At 37.2% G+C, this 21,063-nt stretch overlaps 1 protein-coding gene across 2 annotated transcripts in view; it reads right to left on the bottom strand.

The window, feature by feature from the left end:
* DNAH8 (dynein axonemal heavy chain 8) overlaps positions 1 to 21,063 on the bottom strand; it is a 138,979-nt gene that overhangs the window by 53,086 nt on the left and 64,830 nt on the right. For both annotated transcript variants that reach the window (XM_057415386.1, XM_057415387.1), the window contains 9 exons: positions 20,637 to 20,771; positions 19,846 to 20,007; positions 15,511 to 15,757; positions 11,322 to 11,563; positions 11,100 to 11,240; positions 6,108 to 6,345; positions 5,091 to 5,233; positions 3,427 to 3,561; positions 857 to 979 (listed from right to left, as the gene is read on the bottom strand). In XM_057415386.1, coding sequence (XP_057271369.1) covers positions 857 to 979; positions 3,427 to 3,561; positions 5,091 to 5,233; positions 6,108 to 6,345; positions 11,100 to 11,240; positions 11,322 to 11,563; positions 15,511 to 15,757; positions 19,846 to 20,007; positions 20,637 to 20,771 — 1,566 coding nt within the window. The remainder of the gene's footprint in view (positions 1 to 856; positions 980 to 3,426; positions 3,562 to 5,090; positions 5,234 to 6,107; positions 6,346 to 11,099; positions 11,241 to 11,321; positions 11,564 to 15,510; positions 15,758 to 19,845; positions 20,008 to 20,636; positions 20,772 to 21,063) is intronic.

Below are 21,063 nucleotides of genomic sequence, written 5' to 3'. Positions count from 1 at the left end.
CCACATGATATGCAACAGGGCACTGATCACAAACCATCATCCCATTAAAAACATTTTAGCACTATCTTGAGGCTGTAATGGATGATCTATTGGAGGTCCTTCCATAGGGGAGATCTCAATCTCAAGTGAGAGCAAATGATGCAAACCACCACTGAGATACAGCATTTTGGTAGAAGGCCACATTCCACTTCAGACATTGAAAACACATGCCTGGCTTGTATTTTGACAAAAACTGCTTTCAAAAGTGAACAGGCGGAACTGTTGAGTTTACATAGACTCACTTGTATCCAAAATGCCACTTAAATACATGCCAAGTGGAAATTCTTCAGACCTACTATGGGAAGGAATTGTGAGGTATTTTTGCCTGATTTTTTTGCCTGGGTCTGTATAGACATATGAATGTTACACACCCAAATTGTACATGGACTTATCAAGAGGCAAAAATCTTTAATCAAGTTTTCAAGCCTATGTGTTACGCTTGAATTTGGACACAGTCTTTATTACTTTTTCCAAGGTGTCACATTTACATTTTGCAAAAAGTTTGTTTCATGGTGCTCTCAAATTAGTGTCAATCTTGAAATTAACAATATGGTACCCTAGTACAGTGACACTTTTTATTTAGTCATATAAAAATATGAGAAAGTGGAGATAATGTAATATATGACACCATTATCATATACGTTTCTACAGTAAATCTAGTTTACTCTCTTTTTTCTTCATCTGTGTACCATATTAGAAAGCATTTCCAATAATTAATACTTAATTGTACTATTGAGGAAGTCCACTGCTTCCCATGTGTATGAATAAAAAAGCAAAACAATTTGAGAATAAGTCATATTTGATAAAAATATTTTACCTGATCTCCCCATTCATTGATAAATGGCATACTGATATCATCAATAAAAACAGTCATTTTTCTGCCCCCAGGAGGTCCATAAGTACTTCCAGCACGTTTGTCCACATAACTCTCTATTGTCTTCTAAAAAGTAAAGAGGATTCTTGGTTTGCATCTAAAGCAACAATATTATTTAAAATGTATTGCTAATTAATGTACTACTTATTGCTTTCTGCTAAAGCACTTCTCCAATGATTTTCTCTCTTTGCTAGTAGTTTCATCTTCGATTCATCATTAAGGAATGATGAATTCTCCTGTTCATGACCCTTATTCCCATGAGATTCCCTGGCTTTAGGACTACGTCTCTGCTACCAGAGAAATTTTTATAAAGTTTTCAGACACAGTAATTATTACTTAATTATCTGCATTGAAGCAGATTATTATCATGAAGTCATCAAACTGAAATGACATTAATTTTGGTATGATGCATTATGTCCATATGAAATTTTATATCTTCTTGTGAATTATATTTCAGTCTTCAAATACATCAAGATTAATGCAAGAGAAACTGCTAAAAGAAAAGAAAATAAATCAGAAGTTTTGAATTCTGTTGCATTACTACTTTTTTTCCTCTTGCTTCTCAAATCAGTGAGGGTGGGAAGGTAGCACACACAATTTGAGAAATGAAAGATTAATCAAAACTGTATTCATTATGAGCAATAATTAGAATATCAACAAGCACAAATAGCATTTTCATTACCTATAGCATAATTTTTATACATACCAAAGGGTAGCTCTAGAGAGGAATGGAATCTGATTTCAGAGACTTTTTCATGCACAGTCTTATGATTATGATTTGGATTTCCCTAACTAAGCTCAGTTGTTTTATATTAAATATAAATTTATATATTGCTGTAGAACAGCAAATCATAGATTCTTAGAACAGCAAACCACTTAGATTCCTTTCCAGTTATTTTCTACACGTAAGCTAAGAAATGCAGCATTTTAACACTTTGGTGTCAATAATCTTTTAAGACTGTTTTTAACTAAATAAGAATCAGGGTCCAACAGACAAATAAGACATAGATATTTAATTGAAGTGTATCCTCAAAGTTCTACACCTCTGCAGTCTTTCAAAAGATATCTAGAACATAAACTATGACAGAAAAAAAAATCTTACAAGATGGTAGCAAATATTTTCCCTAGAGAAATTAGTTTTCTGTTTTACAAGCATGGTATCATCCTATATGAGTAATGTAGCATATGCTGTCATAAAGATCAAAGAGTTAATCGCATTTTTGAAACAGAAAATAGATACAAGTTTTGCCCAGTGTTTTTGATGCCCCCTTTTTTTTTCACAACAGAAAATAATTAGCTGAATGTTCTAAGGTAAAACATGTAGAATATATGTAATGAAAATGAAAAATAAAAAAAAAAAAAGAAAAGAAACTGCTAAGAGAAAGAAAGCAATGACACAAGAAATCAAGAACTTTGTACCATATCTAACACATCCAAAATCACACAGTCTTTCACATATCCTCAGAATGAAGACTGAAGAGACTATTTTGAGTGTGGTTCTAACAAGTGTTTAGAAGCATTTAAATTGTTTTTCTGCTACATTTCTCTCTTAGAAATCAGCAGTGTGAGCTATGCATTCAGCTAGCTGGAGGAAGAGAAAGCTTTTCTTCCAAGGTACTGTGAGACTGCAGCAGAGACAAGTCATGGTAAGATCTTTTACAGATTTTGAACCAGAGACAAGGAAGTCTGTGTTTTGTTTTCAGGACAGTAAAGTTCTAGGGACCTATAATACACTAACTAAAGGATACTGAGACGGATATACTGATAGATCAATTAATCTTGCATGCATGAAATGATGCTTGCCTTATTCTGTCTCGCTTGTTTGATATAAACCATGGCCAGAGATCTTATGCGTAACATAAAAGCTCAGCATATGTTCTGTGAGTTTGGAGCTTTAAAAAATAGATGTTTAAATCATGACTTTTCACCATTTTCTTAATAACATTTACATTAGCTTCTTAAAAAGATGCTTGACTTTGCAATTGAGTTTGTAACACCTTCTCCACTGAGCATGCGTTTCAATCAAGAAATATCCCAAGATGATTATTTTATCCTACTGGAAGACTATCACCATGAGTTCATTGCTCTGAATTGGTAATGAAGCCAGTTCAACTTACAGGATTTATAAGTTGAAATCTGCTTTTTATTTAAGAAAAATTAACATTATTGGTATAAACTAAAGAATCAAGAAAAAACTGAAGTGTAACTAGAAATTTTCATTAATCTAGAATGAAAAGGAAAGGTCTTCAGCAGTAAATGGATTATTAGAATTCCATAATGAAAAAGCACATATCAGTCATGAATATATGTATCTCTATGTGAGTGACTATATTTTATTCTGATCTGCAAGGTTATTTTTAATGGAGTTTTCTGAAGTGTTTTAAGTGACTTAGAGGAAAAAAGTCCTCTAGACTTTATTTCTAAATCACTTCCTTTATCATCAGAATTAAGTACACTTTAAATACTTAGCAAGTAAATTATATGCAAAAATTACTTAAAATCTATACTTTTACCTGAAACATAAATGGTTCTGTGGCAGATGAAAAGTTCAAACTTTTTGACAAATGCTCTTCTGGATTGTATTTCTTCATATATGCCTTAATCATGACTGTCTTTGCACTCCCCTGTTCTCCTATGAGCAAAACTGCCTGTAACAGATTATAAATAGCTAGACAGTATCTAAATACAAAGACTTTGTATGTTTCCACAGTTTGCATCAGATACATCAAAGGCACAGCCACATTATGGCTTCTGGACAGTTTCATCAAACCCAACAGACTTTTTGTCAAAATCCCAGACTTTTACAGAAAAAAAAGTGTCCTGGGCTTGGCCACAATAGTTATTTTCCTCCTTAGCAGCTGTTGCAGTGCTGCATTTTCTACTTTAGTCTGAGAACAACACTGATAATACACCGATGTTTTTAGTTGTTGATAAGTAATGCTTGCTCTGATCAAGGACTTTTCAGTCTCATGCTCTGACAGTGAGGAGGAGCACGGGAAACCGGGAGAAAGCAGAGACAGGACACTTGATCCAAACTAGCCAAAGGGGTATTCCATACCACAACACATCATGCCCAGTATATAAACTGAAGGGAGTTACCCGGAAGGCCCAGATCACTGCTTGAGTCGAGTTGGGTATCGGTTGGAGGGTGGTGAGCAATTATACTGTGCATCACTTGTGTTTATTGTTTTCCTTTTCCCCTTTAAGTTTTATATTCTCTCCCCTTGTTATTTCCCTTATTATTATAATTATTGGTGGCAACAGTAGTGGTTGTGTGTTATACCTTAGTTACTGGACTGTTCTTATCTCAACCTGTGGGATTTACATTCTTTTGATTCTCCTCCCCATCCCTCTGGAAGCAGGGGTTAAAAAGTGGGGGGAGTGAGCAAGTGGCTGCGTGGCTCTAAGTTACCAGCTGGGCTTAAACCACGACAAACAAGTTCCAGCACTGACTCATGTGATGGTGGTATTTCTAATACTGTCTCCATCTACTAAAAAGGGAATACACATTGACTTATATTTGACAAGCTGACACAAATTTCCATAGGAAGCTGTTAAGGTTATTAAGAGCATTGTCCTAAAGCAAAAAATGTATTTTTCAGATCTTCATCTGTTTGAAAACAAGCCTATATGTATTTTTTAATAACTCTTGTTTAATGATGCCTGAGCCAAAAGCCATGACACCAGATTGGTTCTTATTGGTTAAAGCTCTGTGAGTAGCGCTTTCTCTTTTTAATAGTTGCTATTAACTACTGCTTTCCTAATAAGAGAAAAAAAAAAAAGTTAGGACATTCATGGTTTTATTGAAGTACCTTGTGAAATTTATTTTCCTCGCTTCCTTTTTCCAGAAAGCACAAATCAGAAAAATTAATATGGTGTAAAGACTAAGCACAAGGTTTTATATCTGAGAAAGACAATATGTTGTTGGAACTAAACTTTTATGACAAAAACAAAAATCTAAAAAGGGTATTTTAAACATTTTGCCCAAGCACAGAAGTACAGAGTATTCATGTTAACAAAATCAAAATAGAGCAATATGCAAATAATGATGCACCTGGCAAGCAGTGAGTAGAGACAGAGAAGATGGAGAAAGATTGCAACCCCCAGGTACGTTATAATAGTTTTCTATTTATTTCATATAGTAGGCATATACTTAAATAACTAATTTTGTACTTACTTTCTGTTGTTTCGCAATTGTGTTTATCAAAAACTGAGTTGTGACATTGTCAACATTTGGAACCAGAATAGATGCATATTCTGGGATACTATCTGTTGGATAAACATACTCCTGAACTCTTTTACTCCAGTGCTCCCAGTGACCTGAAATGACAAAAAAAGACACATAAATTTTCTCAAATCTAGATAAACTACATGTAACAAAAAATATACGTAGTCATGACCTTTAATTAGTCTACAGTCCTACTAAATATATATGTTATTTTTTACATTTATATGTAGCTGTCTAAATAAAAAAATCGAAAGAATATTTACCTAGAAACTCATTCTCACACTGCTGGTGAAGTATAGAATGTGACAAAACGGACTGTGGATATGTTACACTAAATTAACATTGCTGGTCAAAAAATTATGAATTTGAATACACGAAAAATAGATTTATTCATGTGAGAATATACTCTGTAAGAACAGTAAGTTCTTTGTGACAGTGGTTGTATATGTTATTTAAACTATTAATTGCAGAAAACATTACACAATTCAAAATATTAATTGGCTGCAATATCCAAAATAACAGTATTCTTACAGTTTATAAAATATTAAGATTTATTATTTATTATAAAAGATAAAAATAATTAACAGGAATTAAAATCATATTTTTAAATAAAAAATACTAGCTGTGAGGAATTTCAATATAAAATTATATTAATTTAGGCTAATACAGCCTAAGCATAAATTATCTAAAACTGTAGGTTGGTTAAATTAATACAAAAGAAATCTGTAAGAATTAAAAACATAAGAAATAAGAAAATGTTACCAATGAACACACTATCCCTTGTTTCTGACTTCTCACTCCACTGAACTCTGCAGATAGAATCTGTGTTAGTACTATACTGTTGTCAAAAATCTCTGCTCATGTCACTGTATAATAAGGACTATAGGAATAATTCTAAGTTTCAAAGAAGCCATACTCAGTTTAAAAATGCCATTATGAAAAAGGATGTTAATGCTTTTTTCTTACCATGACCAGAAACATAAAACTCATACATCGTTTCACTGGTACCAGGAGAGATTTCTGGTAAGTCTAATTTGTTATCATGAGCTCTAATGAAGGCTTCAAGTTTATTTCTACTTTCCAACTCCAGAAGGGCACCTAAACTCCACATTATCGCGAAGCAGAACAATTTATGCAGATGAGATATAGCTGATAAACCACCTTCTTCCTTTGATGGAATCAAACCCTCCAGAAGATTAATAGACTGAAAAGATTTTAAAACATTATACATTAAGAAAATATTACATAATCACCTTTTATTTTTATACATATATGCACATGCATTACCTGTATGTATTCAAACTTTAAACCATTATCTGAATACAGGTTATGGAAGACTAAAATAAAATTTAGAATGACAAACACAAGAAAATAGATTAAAGATATCTATATGAAACTGGATAAATTATTCAAAACTACTTGAGTAATCTGATCATCAACTATCCTTTTAAATTATGCCTACATAAAAATGTAATTTAAAAGCTAGGATAAGAAAACAGCTTTTTAAGGGATTTTATAATATCTAGTGGGATATTCACAACTTTAAAAGCAGGTGGGGACTAGCGATTTCCATCTTTAAGCACGGAAGAATGCTCATCATCTGTCTGATACATTTATTTCAATTCTGGTCAGTTAATGCATGTAGCACATTCAACTCCATTTTGCGTTTTAAAAACTAGATTAAAATATACTACTTTATTATTGATTTGCTCTGTTTCTAATAAGCTATATTCCAGAAATCTAGTAACTTCCTATTGACAATTTGGTGATATTGCTCATTGTCGTGGTTTACGCCCATCAGTAACTCAGAACCACGCAGCTGCTCCCTCATTCCCCCCCACCCCTGCTCCCAGAGGGATGGGGAGGAGAATCAAAAGAATGCAACTCCCATGGGTTGAGGTAAGAACAGTCCAGTAGCTAAGGTATAACACAAATCACTGCTGCTACCACCAATAATAATAAGGGAAATAACAAGGGGAGAGAACACAACCACTCACCATGTGCCAACTGATACGCAGCCTGACCCGAACAGCAACCTAGCCCTTCCAGGTAACTGCCCCCAGTTTATATATATACTGGGCATGACGTGCTGTGGTACAGAACACCCCTTTGGCTACTTCGGGTCAGTTGTGCTCTCTCTGCTTCCTCCCAGCTTCCCCTCCTCCCTGGCAGAGCATGAGACTCAGAAAGTCCTTGGTCAGAGTAAACATTACTTAACGACAACTAAAAACATTGGTGTTATCAGCGTTGTTCCCAGGCTGAAAGTGAAAAAGACAGCACTGCACCAGCTACCAAAAAGGAGAAGAATGACTGCTGCTGCTGAAACCAGGACACTCATGAAGCCAGATATTTGACTGTCTTACATAACATCACTCATATTCCCTTTCTATATGAGGCAGTGTCAAACCCATTGTTTAGAAATATGTCTTTTTAACAGTGAAACATGTGTGACCATCTCGAAATTAGTATTCTTTATGTTGTCTTGCATCTCATGCTAGAAGTGGGAAGTAATGCAGTAACGCATATTTTAATATAGCCTATAGGACATAAATAGAATACTTTTGATTACTTCAGAATTTAGTTTAAAAAAGAGTAAAAAAAAGAAAAAACTCTTGGCTTATGGTGGTCTTAGGGGTGGTACTTTCTGCTGGTACTTTTTTCAGCTTGGACCTTTCTGAATCAAATACACTTTTTATGGGTTTAGGAATCCTATAAGAATTTTTTCACTCTGAGAAAATCAAGACTAGTCTTAACCAACATAGACTTCTATTGTCTATAACACCCTTTGGTAAGATGTTCTATAGGTCTGCCATCCATGGCATTGCAGAGTTTGTTTTTCAGCTGTATGAATCTCTTTATGCTTATCTTCACTGATTTTCATTAGCCATTTTATTACCTATTATATTCAGTCTTGTAAAGTCTGTCTACAGTTTTTCATGGTTAGCTCTTTAGTCCTTAATATCCTGAGTAATTAAGTAGCATCAGTAGACTTCACCTAAAACAAACTTTTCCAGATTGTTTCTGAATATTTTAAACAGCATTGTCCCATCAAGGGCACCGCAGGAGCAGTGGTATCCTCTGTCTTTTCTAAGAACTGATACGCTAGTCACACACTTCCTACCTTCTAATTATTTACCTAGAAATGAACCTCCTATCTTCTGCTATGACTTCTTACCTTCCATATAAATCCCCGGTAAAGAACTTTGGAAAACACCTTTGTTTCTTCATGCAGACCATATCAACCAGATGTCCTTTACTTACAAGGCTATTAACTTTTCCAATAGGCTTACAAGGCAGGATAACCCTAAACAAAAGTTGTGTTGAATCTCTTGAAGCAAATTACATTCACCTAGCTAATGAGGTGGTCCAGAGAACAGTAAACAATTAGAAAAGTCAGAGGAAATTACAAGGAGGAAAGCAAAAGTGAGATCATTTTTTATACAAAATAATTGCCAAGCTGTTGTAGATACAAAAAAAAAAGATGAAATTGCAAATGCTAACAAATAGCAGATATTTGGGTATGTGTGCATGTTTGGGTGAATATCCAAAACTCAACTTTAGTACTCAAGTACAAGTCTGCTATCTGCTCAACACAACTGGCTTGAGGTTGTTATAAATTTTGAAAATGCCTGAACTAAACAAAAGCAGCACACCTTGAGTCTCACAATACAGAGAATTAAGACAGAACCCTCACTCAGGAGGCTGGTAAGATACACTGCTTCTGCATGTAGAGTATTTCAGCAAAACTGGGATCTTAGGGTGGTCCTGGTTTCAGCAGTAGCAGTCATTTTTCTCCTTCTTAGTAGCTGATGCAGTGCTGCGTTTTTGACTTTCAGCCTGGGAACAACGCTGATAACACCGATGTTTTTAGCTGTTTCTAAGTAATGTTTACTCTGATCAAGGACTTTCTGAGCCTCATGCTCTGCCAGGGAGGAGGGGAAGTTGGGAGGAAGCAGAGACAGGACACCTGACCCAAACTAACCAAAGGGGTGTTCCGTACCACAGCATGTCATGCCCAGTATATGAACTGGGGGGGCAGTTACCAAGAAGGGCTTGATCACTGCTTGGGTTGGGCTGGGTATCGGTGAGCAGTTGTATTCTCTTCCCTTGTTATTTCCCTTATCATTATTATTACTGGTGGTAGCAGTAGTGGTTTTCTGTTATACCTTAGTTACTGGACTGCTCTTATCTCAACCCATGGGAGTTACATTCTTTTGATTCTCCTCCCCATCCCTCCAGGAGCAAGGGGAGGAAGGAAGGGGAGAGTGAGCATGCAGCTGTGTTGTTCTGAGTTACCAGCTGGGCTTAAACCATGACAAACAGGTTCTGGAAAGAAGAGATTGTGTGGAAAAGAAGGGTTCTGGCAAGAACTGGTCTTACGAAAAAAGAAAAAAGGCCCCTAAAAGAAGGAGGTGAAGATCCTAGTTAGAGGAAAGATCCTGAAAATGGGGTAAGATCCTGGAGATCAGGGAGATGCAAGTAGACAAACGCTAGATGATTCCAAGAAACCTTATCAAGTAATGCCCAATTCCGGCAACTGTAAGAAGCTGAACAGCACAGAAACAAACACATCTTTTTACCCTACCTTCCCACACAGAGAAAGAAATCTGTGCTGGGAAGAGAAAAATCAAGACTAAGTGAAAGTAACAGTGGAGGAGGGAAGCAAGCGAGGAACTGAATTAGTGAAATGATGAAGCACAGTAAAAGCTCTGGTCTCACTGGTTTTTAGTTAAACCTCAGCATGGAGATCCACTAAGGGGTATTTACTCTGTCACACCTGTGACAGAAACTTATTAGTGATTCTCATTCACAGAAAAACACTCAATACAGGTTAAATCAGGTAAACACTTCCCAGACCAAGCAGTATGAGTAGAATATTCATTTGCTCACACTTTCTAACAAGCCCTCATCAGAAATAACATAGAAACCTATACGTCCCAAGAAAAGTTTTCCATGAAGACATCAATTCAGCCAGAGGTTTCACAGATAGCAAATGTAGACGAAAAAAATATGACCCTTCTAAAAAAATTTGTGTATAGCATATCCATCTTGTTTATCATCATAAATTGGCAAGTTACATAGTTCTTGCCTGCGTATTTCAATTCTATAGATGTCTTAATTCCATTTAGTACTGCACACTTAACTTTGCAGCATTTACTGTGGCTATTAATTTGCAGAAAAATATTCAAGCTATTGAAAATCTGAAGCTAAATCCCTAATGAACAGTAAAGAGATACTGGGTGCAAATTGACTAGTTTAATATTAAACTGAGGTGTTATCCAAAACATTATTTTGTCTAACCTCTTATTCAATATAAAACTGAGATTACATGGACAAATGGAAAGTCTGGAGACTTAGAATCTGCAGATGACAACAGACTCATAAACAAATCAGCTGGAGACCTGCAGTGTAGGACTGACAGTCTTGCAAAATCTGCCAAAGACATAATTCTATTATTAAGAAATCACTGATAAAGATTGGACTTCATTCAAGGTAGAATTCCAACTGATAGGAAAGGACAGGCACATTGACCTTGACAGTCGGCTGACAGAATCACAGCTATTACATTTGAGGATAAAAAGATAATTAGAATTATTCTCTCTGCTGTCACTACCCATAGGGTTAGATTGACTCCCACCACAATTTGCTTGGTATTAGAAGAACCTCAATGAGACCCTAGCTTATTAAATATATGCTTCTGAACTTTCTGAAGCCTGCAAACTCCAGTGAACAGAAGACTAGCCTACATATGAAACAATAAAGAGAAGTAAAACTTTCTTCTGCACATCTATAACAGTTCCTCTTATATTGCCTGACGAACAAATACTGAGTTTGAGGTTTTATCAGGAAACAATCTTTTCAAATTAAATTTTATTGCTATCAAATGTTCTCTTTGCTGTTTCTGGATGCTTACTATAGTCAGTCAACTCATACAGGCTTACACAGTATCTCCTTTACCTGCATAATGTAGTTACATTCCAGAAGCTCCATTTTTGGATTAAGGTTTAGTTTCATGTATGTATACACTGGTTCAAAGACTCTGTCATACAAACTTTGTAAAACTTCATTTTCTTGAGAAGAACGTTTTTTCAGCCATGCCTGTAAAACATCCACATTACTTTTTCTGTATAAAATGTATAACATGGTACAGTTAGGAGTAGCCAGCAATTATAATCTTACTTGCAATATTGGTCTCCAGCTGAGAGCAGAAGAACTGAGATAGACCATACCCATTCGAGAAACTGTTGCAGGAGAGGCATTCTCAATGTTGTGAACCTCAAATAACAGTTTACATGTAGGAGACATAGGAATTCGATCTCCATTTGCTAGAGTCAGGGTCTTGTTATCATCCAAAACCGAATTTAGATTCTCAATCCAGACTGCATCTACAGGACCATCTAAAATCAGAAACACATTTTCACCTGGAAAAATAATTAAAAGAGGTATAGTTCATATCACTGTACTGAAAGAACAAGAAAATAAATTTACAAAAGATGGTCTAGAACTTGGGTAATACATAAAAATATATTTAATTTACTGTAATTTCTGATATATCCAGAGATGTTCATGACTGTATAAATGGCTGTCATGGTTTAAACCCAGTCAGCCATAAATTACGCAGTCTCTCTCTCACATACACACACACACACCCCCTTGTCCTCCCCCTGCTCCCGGAGGGATGGGAAGGAGAATCAAAAGAATGCAACTCCCACAGGTTGAGGTAAGAGCAGTTTAGTAACTAAGGTATAACGCAAATCACTACTGCTGCCACCAATAATAATAATAATAATGATAAAGGAAATAACAAGGGAAGAGAATACAACACCTCAGCACCAGCTGACCGATAACTCGCCCCCACCCCGCCCAACCGAGCATCGACTGATACCTCGCCCAACCCTGCAGTGCCCCAGCCCTTCCGGGTAACTCCCAGTTACATCCTGGGCATGACGTGCTGTGGTATGGAATACCTCTTTGGTCAGTTTGGGTCAGGTGTCCTGTCTCTGCTTCCTCCCGGCTTCCCCTCCTCCCAGGTAGAGCATGAGGCTCCCAAAGTCCTTGGCCAGACCAAACATTTGAGCAGTCACTAAAAACATTGGTGCTATCAGCACCATTGCCAGGCAGAAAGTCAAAAACACAGCACTGCACCAGCTACTAAGATGGAGAAAAATGACTGCCACTGCTGAACCCAGGACATTATCCACCCCTTATTCCATACCATTCACATCATGCTCAGATCCCACATTTTTCAATAAACCATCGCTCTTATCTCAGTGCACTCTTATCTTAGTGCATGGACCAGATCCTATAAAGCTGCTGAATCCATTTGGTCCATGATACTGGGTTCCATCTCTCAGAGCAGGAGAGGCTGTGTGCAGTGTTCACACTCATGAAAAATCTGGGCAATAGTGTCCATTGCTATGTCCACCCCTCAATCATGAGTCCATCTATATGCTGTGTCTCTGCCCTGATGGCCTGAATTGTCATGGGCCCACCAGGCTTAAAATAATTCACCAACCCCTTCAGCAGTTTCTGCAGCTTGTTGCTGGGGACTCCATACAGCTGCCTTCCATCTCCGATGCTTCCAAAGCACTGGAGGGGCCCAGTGGACTAGATACTCGCCCATACTGCCCCACATGCCCTGCCACTCATGACTCTCCAGCCTCAGGGAAAATCTGCTGGTCCTCCTATATGTCTATATGTCCTATATGTCTAACCCCAGACAAGACCCAAACCTGACTCTGCTTAACTTTTTAGATCACACAAAATGGTTGTGGGTAAAACACAGTCTGTATGTGTGCCAACATGCTGATCCCCATCACAATCAGCAGGCAGGTCCCAAGGATACCCAAAGGCCATTCAAAACCTTCAGAACTCTCAGTTGATGCTGCTGTACTTGTCACTGGGGCTGGTGTAGCTGCTGTGCTTGCCGGCTCTCCCACCACCAGCTGCTCCAAGTCCCTCTGCCTTGCTGGGAAATGCTGCGTGGTCTCCTGCATCCTCCTGGGGCTCGGCGGGCGGCTGCCGGAGAACGCTCTAGGCTGTCGCGGGGCTGGGCTCGGCTCCTCCTCGGGGCTCGGCTCCTCCGCGGGGCTCGGCTCCTCCGCCGCCGCCTTCTCCCGCTGCTCGGCAGCCGCCTCCTTCCTCTCCTCGACCGCCCCGACCTCCTCCACCGGCAGCCGTCCCCTCGCGGGTTCCCGGCCCGCTCCCGCCGCCGCTTGGTCCCCGGGGCCGCTCTCCCGGGCCGCTTCAGCAGCCGCCGGCTCCCGGGACCGCTCTCCCTCGGCTCCCCGCTGCCTCACGAAGACGGAGGCGAGGACGAGGGCCAGGACGGTGAAGAGCAGCCGGACGGCCAGGTACAAGTCCACGGCCACGTCCGTCCCGCCCTGCTGCTGGTGCCCGCCCGTATTACAAGCCATTGCCATAAAGCACAGTGAGACAAGAACCTTAGCCCAAGCCCCACACTTGATAAACACTATCACAGCAAATACCGGCTCTAAGTAAGTTACAACATTCTGAAACAGTGAGATCAAGAGGAACAACTCTGAGAGCCAATAAATCAGCACTGTGACGAGTGACTATTAATCCGGTCAGATCTGTCGTTATCTCAACCATTCGTGCCCCATTTGGGCACCAAAAAGAACTGTCGTGGTTTAAACCCAGTCAGCCATAAATCACACAGTCTCTCTCTCACTCCCCACCCCACTTCTTGCCCTCCACCTGCTCCCAGAGGAATGGGAAGGAGAATGAAAAGAATGCAACTCCCACAGGTTGAGATAAGAACAGTTTAGTAACTAAGGTATAGCACAAATCACTACTGCTACCACCAATAATAATAATGATAAAGGAAATAACAAGGGAAGAGAATACAACACCTCAGACCGATAAATTGCCCCCACCCAGCCTGACCGAGCACCAAGCGATACCTAGTCCAACCCCGCAGTGAAGTAGCCCTTCTGGATAACTCCCAGTTACATCCTGGACACGAGGCTCAGAAAGTCCTTGGCCAGACCAAACATTTGAACAGTAACTAAAAACATCGGTGTTATCAGCACTGTTCCCAGGCCAAAAGTCAAAAACACAGCACTGCACCAGCTACTAAGAAGGAGAAAAAATGACTGCTACTGCTGAACCCAGGACAATGGCATAGTTAGTTAATGAACTATTTTTGGAACAATCAGTAGCAAATGAGGGCACAAGTATATCTTGATAATGTTCAGTAACTGTTGTGCGATTACCTTGGCTGGATGCCAGACAGACACTGTGCCACTCTCACCCTCCCCATCCTCAACAGGATAGAGGGAAAAAGTGAGGTAAAAATGTTTGTGGGTTGAGGTAACAACAGGGAGATCACTTAACTACTGTTATGGGCAAAACAGACTGGACTTGTGGAAAATTAATTTATTGCAAATTAACATAGACTCGGATGATGAGAAACAAAGACAAAAACCTGAACTACATAGTCCTTACTTTTATTTCTCCAGACACAACTTCTTCCTTCCAAACTTTTGTGACACCAACCTAATCTAACTCTTCCTCCCCCCGTTCCCCCACCATTCTTAAGGGGCACAAGGGGGATGGAAAATTTAGCATTTTGTTGCTAAAAGAAGGGTTCTTTGGGTAACTAAAAAAAGGCATTGAACATTCACAGATCCCATTGAAGTTAAGGAAAACTATGACTCACCAATTCTGAAGATCTTCTTGTTTCACTTTTTTCTTTTATTTTGAAACATAAATATAGTTTAAAATAAAATTTTAGATTTTAAAATTTGGCAATCAAATTTTAAATTTGGCAATCAAATTTTAAAATTCTCTCTTTATCTTCGATATAGAAATTTTCCAATAAAGAAAGTATAGACCTTTTATTTGAGAAAATTCAGCTTTCTTTTAAAAAGAACCTTCTTCTAGGAAAGTTTTCTAGAATTCCCTTTCTTTTTTTTTTGTTTTTTCTTTTTTTTTCAAATACAAATGAATCACTGTGAATAGGAATTTCAGTATTCCAATCCTAAAATACTAAAATATAAATATGGGTAATCAACAGATGAAAAACTATGCAAAAGACACGATTTTAAGTCTAGTACAATTAGTACAAGTAAATCTAATCTATAATTTATCAAATTTCCAAATAACACATCTGCACAGTAGAGCTGAAGTAGCAAAGAAATTAGCACCATTTTTATGCAGATATATTACTGAAATAATAACATTTTAAACTGTTGTCTTTTCTTGAGAAGTGAACTGTATACTCATCTATGTTCTCTATAGTTTTCCCCAAGAGGGAACATTACCACATTTGCAGATTCGAGATGCTTTTTTCAACAAATCATCCAGGAAGTATTTTTATGATGCCACACACAAAATGGTTACATACCCTTTTTAGCTTTCAGTGTTCTCCTCCACAATGTAGAAAAGATTCCATCTGTCCAATCATTAGTTGCAGCATCTAGTTTTCCAAACATTTGAGGAGCCGTTATAGCTTTGGGGTTCATACGCATTTCTCTATGAGGCTGGCCACATTCTGTCAATGCTTTCATTAATATAGTTATGACCATTGTTTTTCCAGATCCACTTGGTCCAAGTGTCATCAACCCATGACGTACTAGAGAATTTTCATACAACTATAAAACACACACCAAAAAAAAGATAAAAAAAAAAAAATTAAGGAATATATGCTTTTGAAAGATTTTTGCTTCTTTTTAACAGTCAGTGATATAAATTTGTTAAGACACACAAATTACATGCTCAGAATTTAAATCAGCAGGCGTTTAGGGATTTTGTGTGTTTTGTGGAATAGTACATAACATTTCAATCTTCTAAGCACCAAGGAAATATGCTACAAAAGAGTTTAGAAAACTAAGTCTTGCCTAAATTTTTCAAAGCAACAGAAAACAGTTTTACCAGATTTTAAAAAGTATTTTCTATATTATTCAAAAGGAAAAATGAATAGTAGCAAAACACTAGTGCAACAGAAGAATGACTAAGTGCCAGACTACTAAAATAGCTGAGTATGTGAAATAAACATAGGGGCCACACATCCCCCAGGACTGTAGATGGGTTTAGGTTTAGGAAAGCTCTTTAGTGCATTTTCTATTTTTCTTTCAATGTTAGCTTTAGGCTTGCTATCGAAGTGGCAGAGTCTGCCTACACAAGCAGCAACTGAAAGGAATATAAAAGTGATAGGCCTCCTGAGTGACACAACCTTACAAGGAGAAGCATATTTAGCTCCTTCCTCTGCAAGCTGAATAAAGGCCTGCATCAATCCAGAAGGAAGATCTACAGGCACAACAAATCCAAACTAAGGTCAAGTGAACCATGAACTTGAAAATTTCAAACTTCTTATTCCCAATGTATGGTGAAATTTGTTAAGGTACAAACAATCCTCCTATAAGCATTTTGGCAATCAGAAATACTGAACCATGAATAAAATAGTGAACATAATTTTAAACAAGATGGTCAAAAGCATTTTCTCCCACACAAAAATTCTGCTGGCCATCACTATGAAGATATGTAAAGGACAATATGGATCCAGCCTGCATAATGTGGAACAAAATCTTACATAAATTAGGTGGAGTTTGAGCAAAGCCATGAATATACCTCTGATTTGATGACAGAGACATGGTATTTTAGTTGTTGTGAAGTAACATAAGGCAGAACGTTGTATTTTGTGGAATACTCTAATGCACTGTTTCTTTTGCTCACATTCAACAAATCACATAGCAGTTTTGTTTTTTAAGCTAGACAAGTTTGTACATTTTCAGAAATAAGCATAAAAGTCAGTGTGCCTTTCTTGATTGATGCCTAGCTTCTTTTAAGATAGTTTATAAGAAGCAATGATGTAGTTTCTAATTTAAGACTGCACAGCCAATGAACAAGCCTAGCACTTCAAGGACTTTAATTTCAGATAACCTCTATTCTGATGTTGTGCTCAAGGAAAACATATTTCCGTAGGTAAAATATCCTTAAATGTCACTTTTTATAGTTACACTCTCAACTTGACAATCAGCAAAGTTACAAATATATGCTTCTAAAGAAATGCAGTTTTCAGCCATTAGGAATGGCAAGGATTATTAGTCTTCACCTTTAACAGTGTTTAACTATTATTCAAAATGTAGGGATAAGTAAAATATGAAAATTAGAAGTCAGATGAAAATCAGAAGTCAGCATAATTCTCTGGCTGACAAATTTTACAAAGCAAAATTCAATTTCATCGATTAAGGGAATTAAAAAAGAATTAATCCATTTCACTAATAAAACCTACAAGATCAATCTTAATGAATAATACAGCTAATAAGCTAAAGTGGATCACTGTTTAAAGCACGGTGTTCCAAGAAACAGGCTTTATTGCCTGTATGCAGAAGAAATAAAGAATCAGAAAACATGGGAAACTAACAAGGTCATAATGTTTAAAAACATCATTATCATTATCATCAATCATAGAATCATAGAATAGTTAGGGTTGGAAAGGACCTTAAGATCATCTAGTTCCAACCCCCCTGCCATGGGCAGGGACACCTCACACTAAACCATGTCACCCAAGGCTCTGTCCAACTTCGGCTTGAACACCGCCAGGGATGGAGCATTCACAACTTCCCTGGGCAACCCATTCCAGTGCCTCAACACCCTCACAGTAAAGAATTTCTTCCTTATATCTAACCTGAACTTCCCCTGTTTAACCCGTTACCCCTTGTCCTATCCCTACAGTCCCTAATGAAGAGTTTCTCCCCAGCATCCTTATAGGCCCCGTTCAGATACTGGAAGGCTGCTATGAGGTCTCCATGCAGCCTTCTCTTCTCCAGGCTGAACAGCCCCAACTTTCTCAGCCTGTCTTCATTCAAGGGTGTGCTCAAAAGAAAAGAGTAGAACAATAAGACAAAAGAGCAGCAATGCTCTAGTTACTTTTCTAGTTTGTCAGCTTGTAATTGTTTAATGATTGTCTCATTATTTGTTAGGATGCTGCATTTGCTAAGTTTGCTCCTTAAAGAAGGCTGTGTATAGGCAAGTGTGTTGGCATAAAGTTTATCAATCAGAACATGAGTTAACTGCCTTTAATAATCAATTCAAAGATAGTTTCAAACATGATTTCATGTCAGAAATACAACTGTCACCCATTTAAATGTTAATTGGAGTAAAGGTCCAAAAGACCGTTCAGGCACCTTTTTTTCTTCGTGTTAAATAACTACATATTCTTTAATCAACAACACATCACAAAGATTATCTGTCACTAAACAAAAATTTCCATAATCCAAAATTACAGTTAAATCATTAGTTTACTAAACATAATGTCTTACAAATATTCTGAAGTCAAATAATTTCTTGCAACACCTTAACAATTTCATCTCTTTTACTTTCCAATAAGACCACACTTAGGTCTAAAAAGCTTGCAACAAACTAAACAAAATATACTACACTCCTAGCAAGGTGTCAGCCCACAGGCTCTATGCTATTCCTTCAGTGTCAAGAACCAAGCTTTTCTCATGTCAAAAGTAGGCAACTTTTTTGTTTTATGCAAACAACATTGTAACAACTTTCTGCTACACATTCATTTAGATTCTATGTATTTTCTTACTCAATTTTACTAGAACTCTTGCATGAAGGTAACAGAGGGATACATATTCCATGTAGGTCTGGTCTTCCCACAGCATTAAGGTGGCCATGCACTTCAGAAAGATATTAGCTTCGAACACTACAAATTGACAGTAGGTGGGTTTGCTCACATCCTTGTAGTCTAGAAAGCTTTAAAATCTCTTTATAGCTTAAATCTTCAATCACACACATCCTTGAGAGAGACAATTCCCAGTGTATGGCAGTGCCATTCTTTTTATTGACACTATTTTTTTGTTTTCATTTTATAGTGCCTACATGCATGTTTACTTGCATGCTTAGACTTGTTATAGGTTTCCATAAGCTTGCCATAGCATATGCTAAGACATGTATGCTCTATACATCCTTTAACTATTTCAACTCAGTACAGGTAAGATGGATGATTACCCAACCATACTTCACAAATATGTCTGCTCAAATCCATCATGAGGACTCTTCATTAGAGAAAACGTATTTAAGTCATAAATACATACCCCTTACATTTCTCTTTGCCCTTATAAAGCTCTTCTAGCTCTTTCCTCCTACTTAGTAGGAGTTGTGCCAAGGCTGTGTTTCTTCTCACTCTTTATTTATTGCCTTGACCTTCAGAATACCTCCCAATCTGTAGCCTAAGAAACTCATGTTAGAGAACCATGTAGGTGATTTGCTGCTTCATTCAGGTAACTTAGATGCACTTGGAAGTGCATCACTGTATCTGGAAAAGGCTGGGTTAACAGCATGTTTTAAGGTTTGGGTTTTCTTTTGGGATTTTGTGGGTTGGGGTTTTTTGTTTGTTTGTTTTCTTGTTTGGTTTTGTTTGGGTTTTGTTTTTTTTGGGTTTTTTTGTTGTTTTTTTTTTTAATTTGTGTATTTTCTTTGTTTGGGTATTTTTTATTTGTTTTGGTCTTTGTTTGTGGGTTGTTTTTTTTCTTTCTTTCTTTTTCTGTATTATTTAAAGAAGTAAAAACTTAAGTCCCTTGGATTGGTCTTCCTTAGTGTGGTGTACACACAATCCTTGTTTTTTCCCATATTGGAAGCACAGGTCCTTTAGTGAAACACTAGTTTAACTACTAACATGGTGTTCTGACTCCTGTTTGTTAAAATGTTTTGGAAAAAAAAGTTTTACCTGAATAATTTTAAGATTCCATGGTGGATGGTTAATCAATCCTGCCTCTTCAACCTGATTAGCCACTGCTGCCTGAAGCTCAACATAGGTACTACTGTCCAACTGTAAGCCCGGAAAGAGATCGCTGATAAGACTGAGAAACAAAGGCTCATCTTCATCTATCTGAAAGAAAAAAAAAAAGTTAAGTAAGCGCATAAAGCATGGTTATCAAAGAACGTTCTCAAACCAAAAGTAATCTCTGTTTTAAAATAATAAAGAGTAGGGTTGTATTTTCTAAATACAGAAGCTTACATTCATAAACACAGCCAGATACAGCTCACTATAAAAACAGCATTTTGAAAATGTCACACATATGCCATGCGAGAAATACATTTAAAATTAAAAGAAATTTCCCACTGAGAAGACACTGGAATAAACTTCTAAAAATGGTATGTAAAACATTACAGCATGTATTGGAAAGAACATCCTACTTGGAAAGAAATCTTCAAAAGTCTAACTTATTAGATCCTCAAATTATGCAGTTTACATGTAGTACAGTAGTTAGTCTGTACAAAAGTTAGTATATAAAATATGATACAACTAAGCCATTATTAACCTATTTAAACCTTTGCACCCTAAGCACTGTTTGCAAGTCTAATAAAATCCCACTGCTGTTTAATGATAATGATTACTGTTGCCATTTTTAAAGAAAAGGATGTTTGAGGTTTTTTTTATATTCTGTTATGAAACTCCATGAAATATCTAGTAGAATTGACTCTACACATTACTAAAATATTAAACTGGATTCTTACCAGCTTAGAAAGATTCATATCTCTTAGCCCTCTCATAACAATACTTAGTTCACTTTCATTTGGCCTGGCCTTCTTCTGAGTTCCAAGAGTCCTCAGTACTGAAAGGACATTCCTCAGACCAAAGTCATAATGGACCTAGAGAGTGGGAAAACGCTTATTGTTGTTATCGCTTAGGAATTATTCTACGAAAATTAGTGGAGGACAGTAAGGCTATTTTCAAGAAAGAGAGGGCAAATAAGGGTTTTCATTTCCAATTTAAATTTAATTGTCTTCAACATTTATAATGCTATATTGGAATTTTTTTTTCAGCACTGTATAGCAGGGTTCTAAAAAAAATAATGGTTCCATTCCATTGGAATTGCCAAACAAGGCATCTTAAAGCTGAGACTTCATATCAAAGCAGTGCTTTGGGGAGAAGGGCAACTTA

This window comes from Pezoporus wallicus, unplaced genomic scaffold, assembly GCF_028554395.1.
Source record: "Pezoporus wallicus isolate ANWC-B61680 ecotype Strahan unplaced genomic scaffold, APGP_CSIRO_Pwel_v1 contig_5352, whole genome shotgun sequence".
Lineage (NCBI taxonomy): Eukaryota > Metazoa > Chordata > Aves > Psittaciformes > Psittacidae > Pezoporus > Pezoporus wallicus.
Note: the sequence above shows the minus strand (reverse complement) of the source record. Positions and strands in the feature narration are given on the sequence as shown.